Raw genomic sequence first — 8,349 nt, 5'->3', positions numbered from 1 at the left:
GGGCAGCCGGCGTGCGGATGGAGTGCCAGAGCCGTGGGCGCTGCCCCTCTTCCTGCCCACTCTGCCACGTCGCCCCCGGTCCCGATGTGCCAGCTGAGCCCATCCTGCTGGAGGTCACCAAAGCAGCTCCCATCTATGAGCTGGTCACCAACAACCAGACCCAGCGGGTGAGAAGCCATGGCTGGGGGAGTTGGGGTGGGCATGGGGGGTGGTAGGACAGCATCAGGTTGATCTTTGCAGGCAGCTTGCCCTGGCATCATGCCAAGCCATGGTAGCTCTTGCTTGTCGGACAGCCCTGTTCCCCAGGGTGGATGGACCATGCTGAACCATTTTGGCTTCACCCACTTGGAAATGGATGAGTACTGACTTGAAGGGCAGCAAGATGAGAGCTCATCTGCCTGGTGCTCACCTCCTTCTCTCTCCCAGCTCTTGCAGGAGGCCACCATGAGCTCACTGTGGTGCTCGGGCAGTGGGGATGTCATTGAGGACTGGTGCCGCTGTGACTCGAGTGCCTTCGGAGCTGACGGGCTGCCCACTTGTGCGCCTCTCCCACACCCCATGTAGGTTTCCACGCATGCCCAGCCTGGCCTCTTGGTGTGATGGGCCTGGGAGGAGGCAGTGGCAGGAGGTGGTGGGGCTAGGGTACCTTTGTGGGGCAAGTTTGCAAGCAGATGGTGGATCTGTACATCAGGCAGAGGGTGCAGAGATGCAGTGTCTTTTCTAAGTCCAGCTGAGGACTGAGGAGCTGTTTTTGCACTCATCCTGACAGAGCAACCCCAGGGAAGAGGGGTCCTTTGGACTAGCATGCCTAGAGGGTAGGAAGGGAGAGTCACGTCTTTCCTGAGCTTGCTGTCTCTCATGGGTTAATGGCTTTGAAACCCTCTTGCTGTGAGGGGGTAATACAAAACCTGTCTCTACATACTACCTTACAGAAACCAACTCATTTCTGGGACATTTGCATGTGGTCTGCACCACAGAGCAAGTGGCACTAGCAACCACAGGCAGGACACACTCATGCTGCCTTCTGCACCAGCCATGGGGAGGTTGTCCCCAGCATTTCTCCCACGCTGCGTGCCTCAGGCTGGCAGGGTTTTTTTTGCCTTTCTATGGCACAGAGGAGCAGCAAGGTGGTGATAGACATGGGTGAGGGTGAGTGTGGAGGGGCAGCGGTGGTGGTTGGCAGATCTTGACCTCCTGAGGTTCTAACCAGCTGGTATTGCTCCTCAGCCTGCGGCTTTCCACTGTTCATGAGCCCAGCAGCACGCTGGTGGTGCTGGAGTGGGGGCACTCGGAGCCCCCCATTGGGGTGCAGATTGTTGACTACCTCCTCCGTCAAGAGAAAGTCACAGACAGGATGGACCACTCCAAGGTGGAGACTGGTGAGTGAGGACTCCAATGGTTCTCTCTGGGGAGGGTGGGATGGAGATGTTGGAGGATAGCCTCTGTCTCCCTCTTTGTAAGGGGATGCTGCAACATGTCCTTTATCCTGTGGAAGAGGAACAGCCCTTCCCCTGCCTGGCATGCTGCAGAAGTGGTGGCTCCATGCCATGGTGATAAGCCATGCTGGAAAAGCAGTGGGTCCATCTCTGTACCAATTTCATGCATGAAACTTGGTCCCACTTGGCCCCAGGCACACGTCTGTCATCGCCCGTGGTGGGTCCTCCTCTCTCTCCCTAGAGACAGTGCTGAGCTTCGTGGATGACATAATCTCCGGAGCCAAGTCACCCTGCGCCATGCCGGCTCAAGTGCCTGACCGTCTCTCCTCCACCATCTCCCTCATCGTTCGCTGCCTGGAGCCTGACACCACCTACATGTGAGTCTCATGCCTCATGCCCTGCCCGTGACAGTGCCATTGCCCTGAGTGAGTTGCTTTTGCTTGATGCTGCCTGTGGTAGCATGGGGGCTTGGGAGTCCAAAGCGTCACCTTTTTCCTTCTCGGCCAGGTTCACGCTCTGGGGAGTCGATAACACAGGGAGACGCTCCAGGTCCAGTGATGTGATGGTCAAGACTCCCTGCCCTGTAGTAGATGATGTTAAAGCTCAAGGTGAGATGGACAGAGCTGCTAGACTGTGATACCTGGGACCAGAAACAGGGGCTTCCCACTTCCAGCATGTCCCTGCACACATCTCCTGTCCCGGCTGTGAAATCTCCTGCACCCGTGGTGGTCCAGGTGCTGCCGTGTGATGTGGACGGTGGCAGGAGATACACGTGCTCTCTGCAAACAAACACAGAGGCACTCTGTGCTGGTGGGAGGATGGGTGGAGGGGCAAGCACTCAGGACATGCTGAAATACCCAAGAAGAGCTGCCTGTCCTTCCCAGAAAGCAACTGATAATATAGGTGGTCTCTGTGCTCCAGAAACGCCAATTTTTGCCTTCTCATAAGTAAATTATATTTCACTAACAGTACCTGATGACCCCACTTGCTTCTTTTCCTAATTGGACCAAATTATGGGAAGCTAACCTGGACTGAGTCTGGGGAATGCCATCTGCTCTGTTGCTCCTCCACTGGGACCTTGTCTTGATAGGAAACAAATCATAATTCTGGGGACAAATCTTGGCTCTGGTCTTGGTTCTGTTAGAGCTGAGCTTTAGCCTGCTGGGCTTTGTTCATGCTTTATCTTGCAATCCACTGAATACCCCTTGTCATTCTGCCTAGAAATAGCAGACAAGATCTACAACCTCTTCAATGGCTATACCAGCGGCAAAGAGCAGCAAACAGCCTACAACACGCTGTTGGACCTGGGTTCCCCCAGTCTGCACCGAGTCCTTTACCACTACAACCAGCACTACGAGAGCTTTGGGGAGTTCACTTGGCGCTGTGAAGATGAGCTGGGGCCCAGGTAGGCTTGGAAGCTGGTCTGACTAGGCAGGCAGGCCTGCCCACCAGCATGCTTATCACTTGTAGATGTTGGTCACCAGGAAGGTGGCTCTCTGGCAAATCTCATTAGTTTGTTCAATGACAGAGCTTAGAGTCTCACAGTGAGGTTCCTGTTTTGCTGGATGTTGTGCATATATTTGGGGTCCAGCCATCTCCCTTTAAGAACCATAAACATTAGACAAGGTGGAAGGTGGTAGGCCACTGTCAACACGTCATCCTTGTGCATCCCACCAGCCCTATACTGTCTCTGGAATTTTGCCTGGTCTGTTCATGCCATACAGAGTGGGAAGGGGATGGGATTCTCTGAGGGTGTTTTTTCCTTTTTTCTTTCCCTGTCACTAGCTGCTGCCATAGGCAGCAGGGAAGAAGGTTTTGGAAAAATAGTGCACTTTTGAGGAACGGAGGTTATTGCAGGTGAGAAGGGGAGGGAGAGTGGTTGGAACGTGTTGCTAGAGAAGGGACCTGTGCGTTGATGGGGAAGAAGGTACAAGGAGATGGTCTACCTTCAAGTCTGCTGACAAAGTGACACACAAGAACTTGGTTGTGGAAGCTGCCGGATGAAGTGCACGCAAACACGCATATATGTGCTGGGCTATGCCAAGGTCAGGCTTGGCTTCCTTCCTTTTCTTGGGTTTTGGCATGAGTTGGATGCATCTCTGTGTGTTGAGCTCACTGTCGATTGTGGTCCAAAGCAGGCGGTAGATTGGCCTTGCGTCTGAATTGCACATCTCCCCTCCCTTTTGATCCACGTCTGTAGTCATGTAGGGTGATCGCAGGGACACAAGTGTGTTTTTGGTGGCTAGGCAGTGCTTAGCTACCATGGCACATTTTGAAGGAGGTTGCTCTGAGCTCTTCCTGGCTGAAACAATCCCTTCATGCCTCAGTGAGCACTATGTCCTCTCACTGAGCTCCTCCAGGTCACTGCAGCCCCTCCAGCTGCCTGGGGAAGGGATGCCCTCACATACTGGGCTTGCAGAGGTAGCCAGATGTTCCCTTCTCCTCCTATTCTTCAGTGTCTGCTTTTGTCTGCATAGTTTCCCAGTAACGTGGATGTTTCCAGTCAGTTTAGCAAGCTGGGCTGGGAGATTGTGTGGGCTGCAGTGATGTTTCATAGCATCTGGCCTCCAAAGAACCAGAGCCTTGAGCCCATCCGGAAATCAGGATCACTTCAAATGTACGTCAGTAGCAGCTCCTGTCCATGAAATGCATGGCCTCCACCTTTACTCCCTTGCTGCACACCTCCTCTTGCTGGTCTCGCCACTATCAATCTTCCAGTCCTGCTTCTCCGGTGATCGCTTGTGGATTTCTAGCAGAGGATTGGCTATGCTCTGTGTACCTTCTCTGTCCTCCAAACCTCTGCTAAGGACTCAGAAATAGCTGGTGGCTGCCCTGCATTTAGTGTCTCTTAAGCATGTCTTCTAGTTCAGCTTTGGTTCGAAACTCCCTAGAGATCCTCCAGTCCCTGGGGCAAAGCTGTGGTCTATCCTCTTTCCCCGTTTCCCATTTACGTTCTAAGAAATCTGAATCCTTTGAGGCAGAGCCTCAAAGCTCAGTCGTGACACCCCGGTGCATAGAGACTTGTAGTTAAGGCTCCCACCAGCTCCTCTGCCCAGGGTTGCTTCATTCCCACGACACTGATTAGGACCATCAGGCTTGGACTTTGCATCTCACCTTCATCTTGAGCCCAGCTGTGGCGATGCTGCTCTGTTGCCACTTCCAGATGTGAAACCCAGCTCCGGTTTGCACAGACCGTCTGACATCTGTTGTGATGGTTTGCATGAGGAGTACAAAAACTCCCGAAGTGGCAGACTGGAATCACTGTGATCGCCGAGGCTGCGCATTGCTGCCGCTGCTTGCTGCCTTAGTGAGGAGGCCAAGGACCATGCAGAACGTGGGGTGGAAGCTGCCTCCTTGCGGTCCATGAGGCAGAGGCATGTTGTCATGTAGTGACCAGAAATGACATTAAATTGCCCAAATTTACTGTGTGAATCTATGAGCCAGAGGGTTAATTCCACCCTCTGGAAATGCTGGAGCGCTTAGGATGGGATGACGCAAGCTGCTGATGAAGTGTTTGCAGCTCGCACTACTTGGAAAGAGACATTTAGGCAGCTGCAGTGGGTTCTGGTGATGACAAATCTTGGAAAGCAGACCTCCTGTTTGATCGTCTGCGAGGGCGAAGCATCCAGACTGGTGGTGACAGGACAAATCACTTGCAGATGACATTATTTAGCCAGCAGACAGTGTTTGTTTGACTGTTGCTGATGCTCCTTTGAAGTCCTGGATGTGGACCCGTGTGACTGACTCTACCGTGTCCCTCCTCGGCCATGCTGCCTCCTGGCTCCGCTTGCTTGGGGCGTGCCCGCTTCCCTTCTTGGTGATGCTGGCTGCTGGACCGAAGGAAGTGAGGGTGCGTGCAGATAATGTGTCTGGGGTTAGGAAAGCGCATCGCTCCCTCCCGGTTTGAGAAGGGCTGCAGAGAGCCTTAGTCTTTGCGTAAGGACAAGAAATGGAGGGAAGGGCAAGTCATTTTCTTTCAAGAAATAAGTGAACGTAGGATTTGATGCAAAGTCTGGTGGTGCCTATGAGACAAAATATATGGGCTCATATTCAATGTTCCTGTTAGGGTACCTGTGATTCTGGAGGAAGAGAGGCATTTGCGGCACCTTGCCTAGGTGTCTAGATGCGAGGAGCAAGACAAATGAGAGGTTGGCTACTTTCTCACGGCTGGAAGACCTGGTCAGCTTGGGTGGTTATCTTCAGAGTCCGCACCATGCTAAGCACCTTCACGTCTCTGCTGTGCTCTGGATATGAACCCCAGGGCTGTAAATGTCATGTGGCTGCAGAGCTGAGCAACTGTGTGGCTCCAGACTCACCTCTTGGAGCTGCAGCCACCTCCATGATGGACCTCTTGAAGGTTTTCTCTCCAGGAAAGCCAGGGTTGGCTCTGGATGAGCCTGGGGTAAATTAATTCCTGTTCTAGCAGCTCTCTCATGGTGCATGTGGAGAAAGGTGAGGTGGGGCTGTGGATGTTCTTCCATAGTCGATAAACGTACTCCTGAGCTGTCAAACCAGCTGCCACACAGCTATGTGCTCCACACACAACCCCTGCTTATCCAAGTAAGCATGTGAGAAAGAGGACTTTTCCCCCAGCATCATGATTTGTGCCTCGGGTGCCTGCCCCGTGATGAAGAGATGCCAAGTTACAGCTACCAAGCGTATGTATCTTCTTTCCATGTCTACACCAACACGCACACTGTCCTTGAAGCTGGCTGGCTAGGAAACAGCCCAGCTCGAGAAACTTAAACTTTTGTCTGGGTTCCCAGGCACATGTGATACTTACCTGCAAGATACTTTGAATCCATTACCTCTACATTTGCCAGATTCCCTGGAGATCACCCAAACTGCTAGACAGGTTTAAAATGAGCATAATGTGTTTTATCCGAACAAACTGGTTTTCTTGACAAAAGCATTATCAGAACAATTTTAAGAGTGAAGAGAACACAATTTAGGTCATACTTGGCCAGGATCCCCTGTGCTCTTCCAGTGTCTCATCCAATACAAGGGGTTGGTAATTTAGTACTTTCTCACTAGCAGAACAAGCCCACAGTGAGGCTGTGTTGCCCTGGGGGTGCCGCAAGTCTGTCTTCTGCTGAAGATGAATTCCTCCTGGACGCCCTCTCCCGCTGCCACCTGACCTTGTCTCCCTGCTTCCTTGGCTGGGTTGCAAAGCCCACACAATCTCTTTACCAAACACTCCTGCTGTGATCTGTCTTTCCTTATTTTGTTGCAATTGGAAGATGAAAAATGCACATGCAAAGAACTGGGGAGATCCACCACATCCCAGAGTTTTTTTGGATCAAACCTATGTTGCATGCCTCAGTATATTCCTTCTAGTTTGCATGCTGTCCTTTGAGAAACATTTCCTAAAGTGTTACTGAACATTACAAGTCATGTACCAGGAGTATCTGTCATTTTACTTTTGTGACAGTGCATTTTAAGAGAATGGTAATTTTTATCTCCCCTTCAGCCTTCCATACAGAGCCCCTCCATGCCAGGCATGGTATTTTGAGTGGGGTTTTTTCCTAAATCTCCTTCATGATCAGTGCTGTCCCAGCATGCTGGCTCTGAAAGCTCCATCGTGTCCCTCTCAGCCACGTGATGGCAAGGCAGTGGTGTTCCTGGCATGCCTGCCTTTTCCCTGCTTTTCCTGCCATGTCACTGGAGGTGTTCTACACCAAGCCATGAGTAACCACAACAGTTCCCAAACATGCAAGACATGCACTTCATGGAGAGGATGCATGTGGTGACACTGCCTTGGGCTGGCCATATGTGTCATGCCTGATTCCTTCTAGAATTCCTCCCAGCTGCCTGCACTACTGTTGGCTCCTGCTTTCCCATCCTATTATATCTGGGGTCCAGTAGCTGCAGCAGTGACTGGTGATGCCATTTGAGTCACTGATTATGTCCATTTCAAGGGGTGTTGGGGGTTTCACAGCTACACCTGTGACTGCCCCCTCACCAAACCCTCAGAAAACCTGAACCTTGTTGGGGTGATACAGGGTGGAACAAGAAGGGGGGACAGTGCAGGAAAGGATAAGGTGAGTCCCAAGACCAGTGCAGCAGGTTCAGCTCTGCCACGGTGGCGTGGGCACCTCTGACCCAGGTAGGTGCTGCTCCTGCATGCATTTAGACTGGCAGTGCTGCCACCGGGCCAGTGTGTCCTCCCAGCCTTTCTGTCCCTCCTCTTTTCGGTGGGGTCAGGCGCTGCTTGTCTGCTCTCCTTGCTGCCTGACTCTCATGTTGCGTCTCCTCCATCCAGGAGCTCTGGCGCCACCCATAACCATCTGTGCTTTTCTCTCTTCATACACTCCTCCTGCCCTTCCCACCATCTCCCCGTGGTGTCTCCATCACCCCTACTGCCCCTTCGTTGTTCCTCCCCCCTGGCATCTCCCCCTGCCCACCTTCGCTGCAGGAAAGCTGGCCTCATCCTCTCACAGCTGGGGGACCTCAGCAGCTGGTGCAATAGCCTCCTACAAGAGCCCAAGATCAGCCTCCAGCGCTCATCCCTCAAGTACCTCGCCTGCCGCTACAGCGAGATCAAGCCTTACGGGCTCGACTGGTCAGAGCTGAGCCGGGACCTCAAGAAGACCTGCGAGGAGCAGACACTGAGCGTCCTTTACAATGACTATGGCGACAAGGACTACTGAGGGTTGCAGGCGCCTGCTCTCATGCTGGCCTTTCCACGGGTGTTTGTGGGGGTTTTATACAGGGACCCATGGCGGGGGGGAGGGTGTTGCTGATGTTTCTGGAGGCAAAAATTTGGACTAGGGAGAAAAAACAGCTGCTCTGTGCAGGACTGACTCAGTATTAGTTTCCTTCTTCAAGTTGGCCAAAAGCCTTTCTAGTTAGAAGTCTTGTGGGACCCAGTTTTCTTGGTTTTATTCATTTTGCTAAGAGGTTCCTCAGCATC

The 8,349-nt window shown here is 52.5% G+C and overlaps 1 protein-coding gene across 1 annotated transcript in view; it reads left to right on the top strand.

Annotated features, from left to right (window-relative positions):
* The window catches only part of ASTN1 (astrotactin 1), a gene marked incomplete at its 5' end in the record, with an annotated part of 25,726 nt that extends 17,640 nt beyond the window's left edge, over positions 1–8,086 (top strand). Inside the window, 7 exon segments of the mRNA XM_010149037.1 lie at positions 7–167; positions 427–560; positions 1,228–1,379; positions 1,678–1,813; positions 1,944–2,044; positions 2,658–2,841; positions 7,852–8,086. Coding sequence (XP_010147339.1) covers positions 7–167; positions 427–560; positions 1,228–1,379; positions 1,678–1,813; positions 1,944–2,044; positions 2,658–2,841; positions 7,852–8,086 — 1,103 coding nt within the window.
* Between the last annotated feature and the right edge of the window lie 263 nt (positions 8,087–8,349).

The sequence above is a fragment of the Eurypyga helias genome, unplaced genomic scaffold, assembly GCF_000690775.1.
Source record: "Eurypyga helias isolate BGI_N326 unplaced genomic scaffold, ASM69077v1 scaffold29543, whole genome shotgun sequence".
NCBI classification, from domain to species: Eukaryota; Metazoa; Chordata; class Aves; order Eurypygiformes; family Eurypygidae; genus Eurypyga; species Eurypyga helias.
The sequence above is the reverse complement of the archived record's forward strand: the minus strand, read 5'-3'. Positions and strand labels throughout refer to the sequence as shown.